The 18,407-nt window shown below is 43.3% G+C and overlaps 2 protein-coding genes across 11 annotated transcripts in view; one reads left to right on the top strand and one right to left on the bottom strand.

Moving 5' to 3' along the window:
- Positions 1 to 4,346, bottom strand: part of FANK1 (fibronectin type III and ankyrin repeat domains 1) — a 31,934-nt gene extending 27,588 nt beyond the window's left edge. For 3 of the 5 annotated variants that reach the window (XR_014510972.1, XM_083439747.1, XM_083439746.1), the window contains exon 1: positions 4,184 to 4,285. Coding sequence is in view for 4 of the 5 variants with exons in the window: in XM_083439747.1 (XP_083295873.1) it covers positions 4,184 to 4,253 (70 nt within the window). In the remaining variant the exon portion in view is untranslated. Of the gene's footprint in view, positions 1 to 4,183 lie in introns of all 5 variants that reach the window. The other 2 variants (XM_083439749.1, XM_083439748.1) reach the window with 1 other exon arrangement.
- DHX32 (DEAH-box helicase 32 (putative)) overlaps positions 3,698 to 18,407 on the top strand; it is a 24,891-nt gene continuing 10,181 nt past the window's right edge. The window contains exons 1-7 of one of the 6 annotated variants that reach the window (XM_083439630.1): positions 3,698 to 3,878; positions 5,515 to 6,272; positions 9,407 to 9,600; positions 10,278 to 10,650; positions 12,971 to 13,210; positions 14,299 to 14,395; positions 14,486 to 14,644. In XM_083439630.1, the coding sequence (XP_083295756.1) occupies positions 5,994 to 6,272; positions 9,407 to 9,600; positions 10,278 to 10,650; positions 12,971 to 13,210; positions 14,299 to 14,395; positions 14,486 to 14,644 (1,342 nt within the window). In that variant the 5' untranslated portion in view covers positions 3,698 to 3,878; positions 5,515 to 5,993. Of the gene's footprint in view, positions 3,879 to 3,975; positions 3,998 to 4,392; positions 4,528 to 5,514; positions 6,273 to 9,406; positions 9,601 to 10,277; positions 10,651 to 12,970; positions 13,211 to 14,298; positions 14,396 to 14,485; positions 14,645 to 18,407 lie in introns of those variants that run through there. The other 5 variants (XM_083439632.1, XM_083439631.1, XM_083439633.1 and 2 more) reach the window with 5 other exon arrangements.

The following is an 18,407-nucleotide window of genomic DNA, read 5'->3' as shown; positions in this document are numbered from 1 at the left end:
ATTACTGTAACCACCCCAAGCCCTTAGGACAGTCATGGTTATAATTCAGGATGATTATTTAATTAACCAATTACAGGATGGAGCACAGATAAAATAGGTTCCTCAAAATAGAATTGTATCGCCTATCATGGACAGTTCAGTTCTGGGGCGGGGGATTAGATACAGTATAACAGAGATATGTGACACTGCATTTCCACAACTATTCATTTTACAGTGGTACCTCGGGTTACAGACGCTTCAGGTTACAGACTCCGCTAACCCAGAAATAGTACCTCGAGTTAAGAACTTTGCTTCAGGATGAGAACAGAAATTGTGCAGTGGCGGCGCGGCGGCAGCGGGAGGCCCCACTAGCTAAAGTGGTACCTCAGGTTAAGAACAGTTTCAGGTTAAGACCAGACCTCCAGAACGAATTAAGTTCTTAACCTGAGGTACCACTGTACTCCAGTTCCCACAGAAAAAATACTGGAAAGCTCTATATTCCATGTAGCGGAATTGGGAAAGCTTTGGCCCTCCAAAATTGTTTAACTACAATTCCCATTCAGCCTTGACTATTGCCATGCTGGCTGGGGCTGATGGGGGATATAGTCCAGCAACATCCAGAGGACTGTTCCACATGCATGTCACACAGGCAGCAGTGGATGGTGTGCTGGGGTTGCACCATTCACCTGACCTCTGTCTGGCTGAGTCACTACAGCAAAATGGAACAGAGGGGTGTGGCAAATGTGTCCATGCTTCTGCTGGCACATTTCCATCACACAACCTTGCAACACTCTCTCTCTCTCTCTCTCTCTCTCTCTCTCTCTCTCTTCTCTTGGTCCTGGTATGCTGCAGCAACTCAACAGGAAAGAGGTAATATGAATGGCAGAGCTCTGCCACACTGCTGCATATAGGAAAGGTGGATGCATTCAGACTTTCATAAAAAACAAACAAAAAAACTTCGTAGATTACTAAAAATATCCAGGTTTAATTAATTTAAACAACTAATGGCATGCTGGCTTTTAATTATCTATTTTAAAATTTTATTTCATTATGCTAATAAAGTTACTACATAAATAAGTGATCAGATCAGAAGTGATGACTAACTACCTTGGGCACAATTCAGATTTTATTTTATTTTTAAGTTTTATATTCTCTTACAGCTTTTCTCATTAAGCCGATAAGGCATATATAATATTTGTCTGACACCAAAGAAATCTAACAGCAGGAAAAGGAACATTTTTTTCTTGAGAGAGCTGCAATAAAACCTGATAACAAGCTTGCTGGCCTTTTCCTCCCCACAGAAGTACATACGCTCTTAACAAGAGACACCTCATTTACCGAACAAACCTTTCCATTAGCAGCAACTACACACACACACACACACACACACACACACACTTATGTAGAACAGAACACTTAACTTAAACCTTTCGGTGTAAATGTGATGAGTAGCTTAGGAAGCAAGATCTAAAGGTTCTGACATGAATAAATCTCAATCAAAAACTGACACAGATATTACATTGTTATGAAAGGCAAGATTCCAACATGAAATACATGTGCCTATTTTATTTTATGTCTCACTAGAGCTACTGTGCCTTTCCAGTGTTCGTATAACAGTGAAGTAACCCAATACCCCTATAAGCTGGCGGGTAAAGAACTAGCCACACAGATAGCCACTTTAATTTGCAGTTAACCAACTTTAATTTGTGACGCAAAGAGCATAGTTATGTGTTAATAAGCTGGTAGTTTAAGTGTATTTGCTGCCTCCTGAACAGGGGATTATCAAACCCTGATCAATGTGCCTCCAACTTCTGAGATGAGGTGGGGTTTGCTTTATACCCTGCCATAAGTGCAAGTCTTTGGGGTGGAAGTTGTGGACCCTACTCAGCAGAATGAGCAGAATGAGCTTGCCGACACCCAGAAGCTTGGGGCGCGCTGAGCTCAGCACGCCCCAAGCTTCGGGTTTCGCGCAGTCCTCTGCTAGCCGTGGGAGAGCTGCGCGACTTGCGGATAGCAGCCTGTTCTGGGGGCTGGGGGCGGGGGAAGCTCGAGCTTCCCCCGCCCCAGCCCTGCACCTGGGGGGGAAATAATTTTTTTTTCTTGATTTCCTCCCCCCAAAAAAACTAGGTGCGTCCTATGGGCCAGTGCGTCCTATGGGGCGAAAAATACAGTAATTTATTCCGGAGGTCCGTTCTTAACCTGAAGCACCATTTTAGCTAATGGGGCCTCCTGCTGCTGCCGCCGCGCCGCCACTGCGCAATTTCTGTTCTCATCCTGAACAAAGTTCTTAACCCGAGGTACTATTTCTGGCTTAGCGGAGTCTGTAACCTGAAGTGTATGTAACCTGAAGCATATGTAACCCGAGGTACCACTGTAAATAGAAATAACCAGTGACTGAATTTGGGGTGATGCGGAATGTACCCAGTTAAATTTTGCTTGCTCTGATATGGTGTTGATAAGCTTTCATCATACCTAGCGTCTAAAACAAATGGAATGTCCCCCATTCACTACTGGCCTTGACCCTGCCCACTACGGGTATGAAACTTTATATGAAAAATGTTTTCCCACCTCTGGTCTAAACGATCACTACTTTGGGATCAAGGACTTTTTTTATTTCCCCTTGCCCCTATTGTGCAAGGTTTAGTATACTTGTATGAAAACTTCTGTTTGCTGATGGAGGCAGTAAATCCAGCAAATGAAGGATATTTTTGTTCAGAAATTAGTCAATGGGTTTTAAATGCACATTCTGAATGCTGATAAATTAAGCTCGTTTTCCTGAATGATGCAACTGACTATTTCTGCTAGTGATCCTTCAAGGTATCATTGTTTCATAATGAAGTCTTGTGTCTCTCATGAACGACTGATAAATACAGTAAAACTGTGTTGCAGCTTTAATAACAGGATGAAATCTAGTGGCTTACAATATCAGAGAATCATAGAATCATAGAGTTGGAAGAGACCACAAGGGCCATCGAGTCCAACCCCCTGCCAAGCAGGAAACAATATAATGTTGGTATGATTTCCTACCAGCTATGGAAAAATATTTCCAGGTTTTCTCTAGTGCCTGACCTACAGAATTTCACAGCACTATTCCCATTCTGTCCTTGCTGTGCAAAATCATGCTACCCATTCCTCAGAGTCCCCATGTTCCTACTTTCCAGCATTTTCTTCCATTGATACCTCCTATTCTAAGCGACATACACACTCTGCTCTCTGAGGCTCCCACTCATAATCTTTATTGATTCAACATCATCATCCCTGCTGCTCCTATTCTCACTCCTACAGCTCACAACCCCAGGCTTCCCTCCTTTTTATGGATACCAATTTTCTATTACCTAAAAAAAAAAGCCCCCTTCCCTACAAACACAGAAACTATCTTACAGGTATCCCATTTCAGACATGCAACTAGTGTATCTCTTAAAGGCAGCAGGCGTGTGTGTGTGTGTGTGTGTGTGTGGTAATTTGGCAACTACTAAAGTAAGGGCACCCAGGACCCAGGACTCCAACTAACTCCCATAGGATTATCAACCCAGAGATGGTTTGCCACCTCCTCCCTGCGCTTTTAACAGCTATAGTGGCATATCCAACTCCCAAGAGACTGCGATCTACTCCCAGTATTAAAAAAAACAAAACTGGCAGTGATCTACCATTGTCATTGGAGGCAGGAGGAGCGTGCGTGGGGTGGGTGGATTGCCCAGAGTTGTTGAGCTTTTTTTTGGGGGGGGGAGTTTTTTAGTTTCCTCCCCCCGTAACTTTTTGTGCACGATGAGTGAGGATCCCGCGATCTACCAGGATCAGCCGGGAATCCACCAACAGGCAGAAACCCAACAAGTTAAGCTTCCCTTTTCACTGAATCTCCATATGCTGAGAAAAATCTGCATCCTTGACTTTCTCTGCAGGTATTGCTAGTGCGGGGAACCTTACCAAAAAACAACAACAACCCTATTCTACCTCCTCCCCGTGGGATCAAATGCTACGGCAAGTGCTCCGTTTAAGGAGGCGGCCTCGGAGCCAAGTGGTAGTGAAAAATCAGAAGACATGTTTCATGTCTGAGGGGGAAGGGGGGGAATGCACTCTGTGCATGCTCAGAGGCATTTTTTATTTTTAATATTGTTTCAAACGCTGTTGAGTCGTGGCTGAAACAAATGTCTCCCTCCTCATCCCTCACCCCCTGCCCTCTCCGGCTTCGACGAGGTCCTCTCACCCCTCTTCCCTTCCTTCTCAGCCTTCCCGTCCGCTCCGCTACTTTTCTCCTCACCTCCGCCGGCCTCCATGAGCAGCGGCCGGTTGAGATTCCTCCCGCCGGCGGGGCCGCGCCCAGAGTCCCGTTGCCATAGCAACGCCAACGGCCTGGCCCGGAGACCAAACTAGGCCTAGGGATCCCCCGAAGTCGAAACCAAGAGCGGCGAGAGAGAGCGAGCGCGGAAGGAGGGAGGAAAGGCGGCAAGGAGCGGCCCATCGCCACTCTGTCCTCCGCCACCCTGGATTTTGAGAATGAGCTGAGGAAGTAGCAGGAAGGGGCCATGTCAGGTGTAATGCAGAAATTGGGTACGACTCGAATGCACGACTCAGATTAAGAGTCACTTAGATTAGGGTCACTAGAAAGCCCTGCTGGATTTTTTTTAAAAAAATTCTTATTTGAAAATGTTTTCAGGAGCAAGAGCAATCCTATGCAAAAGAAGCATGCGGGTGTAAATGAAGCCAGTGTAGTTACAACAGATTCAAACCCTGTTCAGCAGCGAGGCTGCTGCTGTTCTGCTTTAGCCTGGCAGAGGGGAAATAGGCTATTCAAATACTGTGCTATGTTAGATTGTGAGGCCACTGGAGCTGAATGGGTTTAGGATCCAGCCTAAGTCCCTTTTGCAACCACTTTAGCTCAGCCAGCTGTGCCAGGATGAGGCAATTACACCACCATAACTTCAGCTGAGCTGAATTGGAAATTTAACACTGGCTGAGCTGGGAATCAGCCAGCTAAACCAAATATCTGCTCATCCCAGTGCACTTTGTCTAGGACTGCCCCTTCATCTGTCCTTTATGTGATTTAAATAATAATGTCTCATTCTCCCATACTGTTTTCTAAATTCTAGAACACTTCAGATTTTACTACAGTGTTTCAAATGTTTGGCCTAAATTTAAAACACGTTTCTAATTACAGTGGTACCTATGGTTACGTACTTAATTCGTTCCAGAGGTCCGTTCTTAACCTGAAACTGTTCTTAACCTGAAACTGTTCTTAACCTGAAGACCACTTTAGCTAATGGGGCCTCCTGCTGCCGCTGCGCCGCCGGAGCACAATTTCTGTTCTCATCCTGTAGCAAAGTTCTTAACCTGAGGTACTATTTCTGGGTTAGAGGAGTCTGTAACCTGAAGCGTATGTAACCCGAGGTACCATTATATACATTTATATGGTTGCTGCGCAGAGCTGCCTGCTTCCCCCAGTTTTGCACTGCACATCCTGTGGTAAAATCTATTGTAATGGGATTAAGCAACCATGTGACCCTTTTCACAACCAGACACAATAATCTCATCCTGTAGGCTTCTATTCACAATGAATCAGGATGGAGACACGTGTGACAAAGCGGTAACTCAGCAGAATCCTTAATCACCAGACCAGCAAGAGAGAAGCTGCAGAATACACTGCAAGAAAGCAAACCAACTTCTTACTAATTGGTCTGATCTGGAGGAAAAATACATCAATTCAATATGCAGGAAGTGATTGGTTTCTGCAGAACTGTATCTTCAGGAGTAAATCATTTTAAATGTGGGTGTTTTAGTTTTTAGACGGCTCTCAAATAAACTTTCTGATGAATCAGCCTCACGGCCCACAGAGGTGACAAAGAAATAAAGAAGGGAAAGTGAAAACAAACCCTTGGAATATAAACTTTGTGGCACTTTTGAACTGAGTTTTGGAATATACTGTTTCTGAACTGGATGACTTTGGTGATTTATTAATGTAAAAGGTTTTCATTGATGTTCTGATACTCATTGCTGGGAATAATACATGAAGGAGAGCTATGGACTACTTTGTTTCTTATTCTGAGAAGCAGTGCTTTTCAGAATTATTTGACTCTTCTGATGGGGAGGAGATGGAAGAGGAAAGGATGGAGAGATATGCAGCAGATTTAGAGATGAATCCTTTTGATGGATTGCCGTTCTCTTCCCGTTACTACAAACTTCTCAAAGAAAGAGAGGAACTTCCAGTCTGGCAAGTGAAATATGCTTTCATGGAAAGTCTGCATCATCATCAGATTGTGATTGTTTCAGGAGATGCCAAAACTGGTAAGAGCTCCCAGGTGAGTGTTTGTAACAAAGCACTTGCAGTATGATATGAATTAATTATATGCAACATTCATATTTTTAAAATAGATCTTGTAATTGACAGAACATTGAACTAAGTTTTTAGGCATGTGATCCTGTGTGTTACCACTTATTGAACATCCTAGAACAGGGGTCTGCAACCTTTAAGACAAAAAGAGCCACTTGGACCCGTTTCCGAAGAAAAAACAACAACTGGGAGCCGCAAAACCATTGCGACATTTAAAACAAATATATCTCCGGAGCCGCAATCTGACAGCGGGCGGGAAGGTGACGTCGGGACATTGCGTGACTAATGCACGCACCACCCCCATGCGACATCACAGTACAGTGCCCGCCACAGTGGGGAGTGTCGGGGCGCACAATGCGCCTCCTCCCCTCACTAGTATCCGCCCCGGAGCCGCGGCAAAGATGTAAAAGAGCCGCATGTGGCTCCGGAGCCGCGGGTTGCAGACCCCTGTCCTAGAATGTAAAACTGTTGCCTGCTTTCAGTGATTGTCCTGTAGTACTCCAATATTGTCAAATGTATTAGGCCAATCAAAATCTCATCTGCACAACATTAATTGCAGTAGGCTTGGGAGTGGTGGTGACAGGAATGGTTTTACTAGGGCTTCAGGACTGAGGTCCTTAAAAAACAGGACCCATTTGTTCATGCAGGAGGAGATCTCTCTCGACTGTTGAGTTTCAATACTTGTTTGGCATGTAGTATGCGAGAGATTTGCCATTTTAAAACAAAGTTCAAAATATCAGTACATGAAGTTCATTTCACCATGCAGTTTGACAGAATGCACTTCTTATTGCCTATTTGATTATATTATCCAACATTTCATTGTAGGTGGTTGAAAAGACAGGAATTAAAATGTGATATGGTTTTAGAAACAGAGGACAAATTAACTGATAAATGTTGTATTTCATAAAATTTATACACTGCTTGTTAAAAAATAACCTTATTTTATCTTTACAAAAAGATAAAATAAAAGCAAGAAAAAATATTAAAGCCATACTTCAAAACATACAAAAGTTAAAACATTGTACTTAAACAGATTAAAATATGATTAGATATATAGACAGAGATATAGTGAATGTTTAGAATTTTAACTTTAAATTCCATGAATTTTTTTATCATGTATAAGACAAGCATAATCAATCAGTAGTTACTTCCATATGAGCTAGATTGAAATCAATTCACTAAGACAAGAAAAGGCATTCTGTTTCCCAAGGGCATTTGCCAGCCTCCTCCACTGGCACAAGGACTTTGAACTTTCATCACCACAAGCATTTCAAAAAGTTACGAACATTCATTTCTGCGATTAATGTATGAGACATATAGGGCCATCTCAGTGACTCCACTATTATGGAATATCTCCCACACACCCACAGCTCAAATGGACCCCTTTCTGCTAGTTAGTGAAAAAGACATTTATATTCCAGCAGACTTATACCTTGCCATACTGTCGATAAAACAGGAGTGAGCTACCTTTCCAGCATGAGGGCCACATTCCTTCATGGGAAACTTTACTGGAGACCAGAGGCAACAGTGAGCAGAGAAATGGATGTGATTCTTAGCTTTGCAATATAGGCCACATTCTGGTTATACAAAAAACCAGAGTGTCCTGAACAATGGGGTACCTGGTGGCAAGTCCCGCTGGAGTGCACAATCCCACAGCATATGCTGGCACACAGTCCAGCAGTCCAGCAGTCTGGCAGCCCAACAGGTCCAAAGTCCAGCCTGGTTCCTGTCTCTGATCCGGGGTCAGGGCACCTGGAGATCAGTCCCACACAATCATAGTCCTGAAGAGCACCCAGGGCCATCCATCCAAGCAGTGGTCCAACCAACATGGGAAGTTGAGCAGACACAGCACCTCAGCTCTGCTTCCCTTTTGTACTTTGCATGCTGATTGCAGCATCTGGGCTTGATGAGGCACTTGACCCTCACCTGTTCCGAGCCTACTCCAGCTGAGGAATCACACACCTCAGGGGCTTACTCCCGAAGCCTTTCTCATTAATTGTATAACCACAAGGCAACAGAGGTTTAGGAGGTTTTCTCCTTCCCCAAGATAGGCTACATTCCCAGGCTGGTGAGCCCCATTTCCCCCTCATTTCCCTTAACAGCACATGAAGAAAAGTCTTCTTGACCATTGTACCTGCTATTGGCCTCATCTTCAAATGCAGGGCATAGACAAGTCCTTAACTCACTGAGGGTTTAAGACCCATCGGCTACCCTTACCTGGTTTAGCTGGCCAGTTGCAGCTGTTTCCCAGGATGTCACCATTGTCACATGTTGACTGCTTCTATGAGCCACAGGTGAGAGCTGAGTGCAGGTTTGGGGACCAAAGATGGACGAACTTCCCCAGAAGAAACACAACGTGTCCCCACCAGAGATACTGCCCTCCCCTAACATCTAATTCAATCATTTATACAATTGTACATGATGGTGCATAAACTGACTCTTTATGAATTTTCCTTTCAAGAGGAAAAAATATCTTTTGTTCCCCTGTTTTATGGCCATGTGGGTTACTCCAAGACACTTTCATTGTCTACAGATGTACAACCCCCATGGATTTCCTCTACAAATTCCAGAGTTATGGCAGTAAATACAAACAATCCTTCTGCTTCAAATAAACATTAACATCAGCTGTTGACTTCTTTCTGACAGATGGTCATTTTGTGCTAAAGTGACTGAGCAGAGCCAGGGCTGTAAGCCCAGAAGGAAAAACAGACAGGGATTTGGCCCCCCTGACCCTGATCAGAAATGTCCCTCACACTGTTAAACCAAGCAAGGAACCAAAATGCTCAAGTATGATAGGGTTGGTGTCCTTTTCTCCCCAGAGGCCATTCCTGTCACTTCTCTAATATACTCAGGCTAATCTAGTTCAGAGCAAGAAATTCCCAGAACTGTCTTTCACTTTATGTTTGACCACTTAACTGACTCAGGGTCTTGACATTTATCCAGGAAAATAATTTCCATTTATTGAACTGTTCAGTTGCTAGTAGGCAGACAGCTAGCAAGCAAACAGCAGATGTTCACTTGAGACAGCATATGTAATCAAATAAGCTTGTGTATTCATTTCATAGATGGATTCATTCCTCTCTAACTTTTTTAATATTAAAGGTGCCCCAGTGGTGTGCTGAATATTCTCTTTCCACTCATTTTCAACACGGAACAATTGTGTGCACACAGACACATAAACACACAGCAGTATGGCTGGCATCGCAAGTAGCTGATGAGATGGACGTCAATATCGGTCATGAAGTGGGTTATGTGGTCCCATGTGAGAGCTGCTGTAATAGTGAAACGATCCTGAGGTTTGTGCATTCATATTCAGTCCCTCTAATATGTACAGGTACTCTGTTTAACCTACATACAAATGTGTAATTCCATTATGATCTAGCATCACACACTAGCCAAGAAACAGAACCTGATACAGTTCTATGAAGATTATGTGGCAAGACTATAAAGGTCTTGATCTTCAGTAGTTCTATGTGATAAAGTGAATGGGTTGCATTGAGCCAGATACTGAGGTCAAAAGGAGTCAGGGACAGGGTTATTGTTCCCCACCTTACAAATACATGTGCTATTGATGTCTCTGTGGATCCCTTTAATTAACCAACTTAGATGTGGAAATGTGAAAAAACAAAGTCTCTCAGCCCCACTCACCTCACAGAGTGTTTGTTGTGGGGGAGGAAGGGAAATGGAGAATGTTAGCCGTTTTGAGACTCGTTTGGGTAGTGATAAAGCGGGATATCAAATCCAAACTCTTCTACTCTTCTTCTTGCAGGTATGACAACATAAGCCTGACAGGCTATTCTAATCTGCCATGATTTCTCCGACCCCACCACTTTAGTGCAATTTTGTTGATATTTTCATTATGAAGGAAAACCCTGGGCAGATTATGCATAGCCTGAAGAACACATGCTGTCTCCTTCAGCTTATGTCATCACCAATTTTGAATAATGATCTTTCTTTCTTTGCATGGTTACAGATACAGCACAGATGACATGCTACAAAGAGAAATGATGTCCAATCCCTTTCTGAGCAATTATGGAATCATCATTTTGGATGATGTGCATGAAAGAACTCTCCCAACAGATGTATTGCTTGGACTCCTTAAAGATGTAGTGATATTAAGACCCGAGCTGAAGCTAATTGTAATTACATCTACTCAAATGTGCACCAAACTACAGACATATTATGGCAATACATCTCTCATAAGAGTGAAGAGCAGATACCAGGTGGAGGTTGTGTATACCTGTTGCATTCAGAAAGATAATTTCTCTTCTGCTTTAAGACTGCTTTTTGAGATTCATAAATCTAAAGAGAGAGGTGATATTGTGATCTTTCTGGCCTGTGAACAAGTAAGTAGATCATTTAATGTATCACAGAAAATATTTGCATACTTGGGCTTCCATGTTAGGATGAGCAATTTCCATACCTCCTTTAAAACCTTCTGTAATTAGGCCAATTTTTAAAAAGTATTCATGTTGCACTAAGTCTACAGTTCTATATATACTTATTTGGGAGAAAGTCCCATTGAACTTAGTAGGGTTTACTTCAGAGTAGGCATGCCAATAATTATGCTGTAAGGTAACTGTAGCAAGTTACTTTTAGGAAGATCTAGCATCAACTCACTTTACCAAGGCTGCTATCTAGGTTGTGGCTTATTCCTCTCACAGAGCTACAATTCTCAAAGCGATTTAACAGTCAATCTTTCTTCCCAGGGAACTATGAGAATTGTACCGCTGTAAGGAGAATAAAGGTAAAGGTAAAGGTACCCCTGCCTGTACGGGCCAGTCTTGACTGACTCTAGGGTTGTGCGCCCATCTCACTCAAAGAGGCCGGGGGCCAGCGCTGTCCAAAGACATTTCCGGGTCATGTGGCCAGCGTGACATTGCTGCTCTGGCAAGCCAGAGCTGCACACGGAAACGCTGTTTACCTTCCTGCTAGTAAGCGGTCCCTATTTATCTACTTGCACCCGAGAGTGCTTTCGAACTGCTAGGTTGGCAGGCGCTGGGACCGAACAGCGGGAGCGCACCCCGCTGCGGGGATTCGAACCGCCGACCTTTTGATCGGCAAGCCCTAGGCGCTGAGGCTTTTACCCACAGCGCCACCCGCGTCCCCGCGGAGAATAGGGGTAAGGAGAATAGGGGTCTCCTAAAACTTCCAGCGGGACGCGGGTAGCGCTGTGGGTTAAACCACAGAGCCTAGGACTTGCCGATCAGAAGGTTGGCAGTTCGAATCCCCACGACGGGGTGAGCTCCCGTTGCTCGGTCCCTGCTTCTGCCAACCTAGCAGTTCGAAAGCGCGTCAAAGTGCAAGTAGATAAATAGGGACCGCTCTGGCGGGAAGGTAAACGGCGTTTCCGTGTGCTGCTCTGGTTCGCCAGAAGTGTCTTTGTCATGCTGGCCACAAGACCCAGAAGCTCTACGCAGGCTCCCTCGGCCAATAAAGCGAGATGAGCACCGCAACCCCAGAGTCGGTCACGAGTGGACCTAATGGTCAGGGGTCCCTTTACCTTTAAAACTCCCAGCACCCTTAACAAAGTACAGCTCCCGGGACTCTTTGGGAGAAGCCATTATGGTTTAAAGAGGTCTAAAACTGTTTTCAATGTATAGTGCAGAAGGAGCCCTAGATAGCATATCCTATAATAGTGGGTCTTGAGATTTTCTGGGATCAAAACTGCTACTAAGAAATCAAGGTGAATAATCAAGTAGGCAAAGCGTTTTTCCCCTGTATGTATCACTTTGACATTAAAAGACTTGGGGGAGGGAACAGTAGTATGCAAAAGAAATACTTTAAGCCTTTGGAGAGAGAGAAATGCATTTTAAATTGCATTATACTCTTTTCTATATCTTTTGCAAGCAATCATTTTTTATAATGTGAAAGAAGAAGAACGACATAATTTAACAAATACTTTAGAGCTGTTGAATTCTTACACTTTTATGCCTTTATATTCTCAAACTTAATTTTTCAATTAATGGTTTCTTTAGCATTTTATTGATTTTTATTACCCCCAGAGAGTTCATCTGCCACTGGGGAGAATGCTATAAAGCAAATTTGCAATTCTCCTATATGTTCAATTATTTTAATAGCGATAAAGAAAAATTAGTCACTTTCATATATGGTTTATAGCACTTTTGATACTTTAAATTCTAACTAGACTAAGAACATAATAGTAATTTTCAAAGTTAGCAAGATAGAGATTCTTCCAAATTAATTTGTCCTATTTCTGGGAAGTGTATGGAACACACTGATAGGGAAAATCAAGGCGCCATGTTATAATTTTTCATTACAGTATTACTGTTCTAGTAGCGTGTTAATGTTTTGTTATGGATATTAGAATGTCTTTCTGTGAGATTGGTATAGCCATGATAGACTGTCAAATGGCAGAAATCTGTAAGGAATATGGCACTTAAGCAAATGGGGGAAGGAAGAGAAAGAAGCCCCTTCTTGGGCTGAAATAAATTCCTCAAGAAACAGAATTGCCGCATTACCGTATATGATGTTTCTATGTATGCTTCTGTTACAATTTCCTCAATTTAATCAGCATTATGACTGTTATATTTTTGCCATTAGAGCTTAACATAGAAATAAAATCCATTAAAAAGAGAGAATAGATTCAGAATTGGCACAGTGAGCCTGTTTAATTTTCATGAAAGATGTCTTCACTGCTTCTAGGAAATTGGAAAAGCCTACAAGATTATTCAACAAGAAGGGCCTAATTTAAATCCTGAACTTGGTGAATTGGTCCCTGTTCTTCTCTATCCCAGTGAAAGAGAGAGAATCCTCAAGCCAAATGAAGAAGGGCCTTGCAAAAATTACAGGAGAAGAGTGTTGCTAACTACAAGCTTTGGAGGATCTTTGGTTTGGATTAAAACTGTGGCCTTTGTTATAGATGTTGGGATAGAGAAAAGAAAGGTAAGTAAAATAATATTTAATAAATTACCAATGGGGCAACACATGTCTCAAAGGTGGGGTTTCACATACCTGCATAGTTCATTATGGTGTGGATCTTGATATGTACTTGTTTAAAAGGCTGGCATACTTTTCTATTCCCTCCCACCATGTACAACAGGGATTCACCTGCCTCTTGTCCCCTTCCCCCACCCCCATAGTTCGTTCCACACCCTCAAACTCTGTGCTGCAGCATTGGAAGTCAGCTCAATCAACATTTTTAATTAAAACAGGTTTTCAGTGCAGAGGCCAAATTGTATTTTCTTTGATTTTCAAGCTTCTTGGTTTTATTTTTGAGAAACGTCAGTCCAGACAAATAAACCACTTAGCTTCTTGAGCCTGCCGAGCAGAATGTCACTGGTTCGAATCCCTGTGACGTGGTGAGCTCCCGTTGCTCTGTCCCAGCTCCTGCCAACCTAGCAGTTTGAAAGCATGCCAGTGCAAGTAGATAAATAGGTACTGCTGTGGCGGGAAGGTAAATGGCATTTCTGTGCGCTCTGGTTTCCGTCACAGTGTTCTGTTGCACCAGAAGCGGTTTAGTCATACTGGCCACATGACCCAGAAAGCTGTCTGTGGACAAATGCCACCTCTCTCGGCCTGAAAGTGAGATGACTGTGCAACCCCATAGTCACCTCTGACTGGGCTTAACCATGCAGGGGTCCTTTCCCTTTACCTATATTCACATAGACATAGGAAAAGGGGGAGAAAGAGCTATTTTGAGTCTATGGGAGTATTGTGTGTGCAGGTACTGCATCCTCAGTGGACTGGTGTGTTTTATTGAAGAGAATTTCTCCAAGATATGACAGCAAAACTACAACGATCCTGACAGGAACAAGTGGTGTTTCAGTCAATTTATCAAACTGCTTTCACTTTTTCATTTCAAGAAAAGTGAAACAATAATAAATATTGTGGAAAGGAAATGAATTTGCAGCCAAGCATTTCATGAAACACAGCAAGAAAAACCTTCTAAGCAAAAACTCAATGCAAATCCATTGCAATCTTGCTCAATCTTTCTTTTTTTCAACAAAGTCATGTCTCTCTTGATTTGCAAGGTATACAGTCCTCGAATCAGAACAGATGCTGTTGTGATACAGCCCATTAGCAAAAGCCAAGCTGAGATGCGTAGGCAAATTCTGGGCATGTCTTCAGGTAAGGGGGGGGATCATTGTCAGCTTTAAACAACCGTGTTTATCATAAGAGAATGTGTTGAAGCAAGGTTATTGTTGAATTTCCTGGCAGGTAAATGTTTCTGCCTCTACCCTGAAGAATTTACAGATAATGAAGTGAACCTGCTACCACCGGCCAAAATTCAGGAATCCAACTTGACCAGCATGGTTCTTTTTCTGAAAAGAATGGATATTGCAGGCCTAGGCCACTGTGATTTCATGGATAGGCCAGGTAATACCAAATTGTTATCCATTTTCTTAGCCTTAGTCTGCCGTCTGAACCAGGGCTCATGGTTCTCCTTGCTAACCATAAACTGTAACTAAGGTCTATTCTTATGGTGTGTTTGCACACAACTTGTTTATTTTTATCTGCTGTACGTGTTTCAGAATGAAAGTTGAGTATTTGAGGGGAATTTTTGGTCAGGAACACATTAGAAAATTTCCCATATTAACAAATGGATATTGTCGACTCGATATATGAACACTCGCCTAATGTAATGGTTCTAGGGGTTGCTCGTGCGTAAATTGGCGCCACACCTGGGTGGGTTGCCTGAGTGAACCCTTTCTGTCTGGACAGCCACTCGCCTGTGGCTGTCTCAATCGCTGGCAGAATCCGTCAGTGGGCGTTTCTTGAACTTCTTCCAGCATAAAAGTTCTTTGACGCCTAGTCTTCGCCTACTCTCCCTGGGCATCAGCGGACCCGTGCTCTCCCCGATGGTCCCCGGTGAAGAGTCTTGGAGCCACCTCTGCCCCCCTTCTCCACTGGTGCTACGCTGATTTCCTTCCTCAGAAGATGTGCTGCTTCTCTCCCTCCTGGGATGCTCTCCGGAATCCATCTGGAGCCCTCCCTTTCCCTCTGGCTCCGATGGCAGTTCCCTGACACCTAACAAACGATTTCCATGGAACACATTGTGTTCAGGTAGCAGGATTTGCCTGTATTTACACAGCTACCTAGCACCTGCCTCATTGCCTGTAGCATTCCCCTAAATAAATAAAGACATGGATAGATAATATAAGATAGCATAAGCTTCGTATAGCACAGATTATGTGACCACAGTGGTTGTCAGTTACACCATTAGAATAAAACGGACGCTCACAAATAATATCATAACCCAAGCTCTGCTAATACTGTGCTTAGGGTGGCAGCTTGATAACTACCGTGATCTAACTCTTAAGGTCAAACTTGATATTACAATAAAGACACGGTGGCCATCAGGAACAGAAGCCATGTGTATAGTATTAGTATTAATTTACAGTGTCTAAGATGTTCTAGAAGGGACGCGGGTGGCGCTGTGGGTTAAAGCCTCAGTGCCTAGGGCTTGCCGATCGAAAGGTCGGCGTTTCGAATCCCCGCGGCGGGGTGCGCTCCCGCTGTTCGGTCCCAGCGCCTGCCAACCTAGCAGTTCGAAAGCACCCCTGGGTGCAAGTAGATAAATAGGGACCGCTTACTAGCGGGAAGGTAAACGGCGTTTCCGTGTGCGGCTCTGGTTCGCCAGAGCAGCGATGTCACGCTGGCCACGTGACCCGGAAGTGTCTTCGGACAGCGCTGGCCCCCGGCCTCTTTGAGTGAGATGGGCGCACAACCCTAGAGTCTGTCAAGACTGGCCCGTACGGGCAGGGGTACCTTTACCTTTTAAGATGTTCTAGGCACTGAACAGAGATTAAAAGAAAGACAATCCCTGATCACAATCTAGTAGATATGATACAGAAAGGAACATTGTTGGGGAGGGAAGCAGAAAGCATGCAAATGTCAGCTCTAACAATTGCACTGATAAAATATTACCAGTATCTGCTTGTAAACAGGTCTAGTTTCTGGTGAAATTCCTAGCTTTTAGCTTTATCCTTTAGCAAGTGCTCTGTGTTTAGCAATTACTAAAGATAACCTGCAATTCAAGCCAATTCTTTATTTAATGGAAGTGCCACATTAAACAATAATGTAATCTTCACTTCTACAAAAGATAAAGCCTGACTTTCAGCAAGATGGAGCAATTCATTTAAATAAAACAGCTTTTACAGATCTGTAACAAGTACTTCTTTTGTATTTCCAGATTTATTGCATTTATCACTCTTGTTTTGACCTTAAAAAAAACAACCTTTTAAAAAAACATGAAAAAATATGGGAAGGTAACACTTTCCTTCCTGAACAGAGAGGCATTGTGCTTTCAAAAGGGAGTGGGAAACATCGGTTATTGTTTCCCCTACATAGTGTTGCCTCTCAACACTGTCATTCTAGGCATCTCCTTTGGTATGCTGCACAGCAAGCTTTGTGTCTGCTTTCAGTACTGACTAGGATAATTTAAAGGTGGGTTTTGTATTTTCAGTTTAAAGTGGAAGCAAGAATAAAGCAAGGTCAAACTGGATAGTATCAGTTGTGGAGATGATCACTCAGCCTCACAATCCGTTATGTTTTTATTGTAAATACAGAACTCTTAACTTCCATCCAAATATATGAGGAGCCTCGCTTGTCAATCCATAGCCAATTTTCTTTCTAAGTAAGAATGAGCTATACTTGTTTTGTTGCATTAGGAATGGCCTCAGAAGGAAGTCCCTCCACATTTTGAATACTATGTACAGTTTTGATTGGCTCATCTCAGAAAGGGTATTGTAGCTCTGGAAAAGGTCCAGAAAAACTATCGTGATTGGAGCATCTTCCCTACGAGGAAAGGCTGAAGCATTTGGGGGCTTTTTAGTTTAGAAAGAGATTGCTAACTGGGGACACAATATTGGTTTATAAAATTATGCATGTTCCTCCCTCATAATAGTAGAACTTTGGATCATCAAATGAAATTCTGGGCTGTAGACTCAGGAAAGATAACTTGTTTCTTCATACATGTAATTAATTTACAGAATCCACTGCCACAATATGTGGTGATATTTACTAGTTAGAAGAGTTTAAAGGGGGATTGGACAATTTGGTAGATAGGGAATATTAATATTGAGCTTCCATGTACAGAAGAAGTCGTCCACTGAGTAGCAATTGCTAGGAAGTAACAGCATACTGTTGAGGGATGCGGGTGGCGCTGTGGGTAAAACCTCAGTGCCTAGGGCTTGCCGATCGCATGGTCGGCGGTTCGAATCCCCACGGTGGGGTCGGCTGCCGTCTTTCGGTCCCAGCTCCTGCCCACCTAGCAGTTCGAAAGCACCCCTAAGTGCAAGTAGATAAATAGGTACCACTTTATAGTGGGAAGGTAAATGGCGTTTCCATGTGCTGCGCTGGTGCTGGCTTGCCAGAGCAGCTTCATCACGCTGGCCACATGACCCGGAAGTGTCTCCGGACAGCGCTGGCCCCCAGCCTCTTAAGTGAGATGGGCGCACAACCCTAGAGTCTGACACGACTGGCCCGTACGGGAAGGGGTACCTTTACCTTTACCTTTAACAGCATACTGTAGTAAGTGGAATGTTAAAAAATAATGATAGTAGGTCTGGGGAGGCCCAGGATCAAACTCCCATTCAGCCATAAAGCCATCATGCAACCTTTCAGCATAGCCTACCCCACAGGGTTGTTGTGAGGTGAAAACTTGGGGAGAAACATGTACACCATCCTGAACTCTTTCTTGGAAAGAGGGGATATGATTGTTATATAGGCATAAATAAATAGCAGAAGATGGCTAGTGCCTTCAGGCTCTTCTTGTGTGATTCCAAGCGTTATATAGTTTACTGCTGTGGGAAGCAGAAACTGGACCAGATGGAGGTTCTGAAGTACATTGCCTGAAATGCGGTTCAGTAAGAGACTGAATTTTTCAGGGTGATAATTGCTTAAGATGATTCTCTGGCAGACTTCTCTGCAATGCCATTTTAGAAATACATTATAGTTGCCATTCTGCCTTCCAAGTATACTTCATCTTTACTTTGCAGAGAATTGATTCACTCTCAGGATGACTGATTATTTCGGTACTATTTTTTAATCACTTAGTGGTACTGCATTAGATCTATTTTGATTTCTCAGGTACATTCCCTCCATATGGTACTTGTACTTAGGGACTTATCCCCATGAC

This window comes from Podarcis tiliguerta (genome assembly GCF_965153285.1).
Source record: "Podarcis tiliguerta genome assembly, chromosome: 5".
Lineage (NCBI taxonomy): Eukaryota > Metazoa > Chordata > Lepidosauria > Squamata > Lacertidae > Podarcis > Podarcis tiliguerta.
Note: the sequence above shows the minus strand (reverse complement) of the source record. Positions and strands in the feature narration are given on the sequence as shown.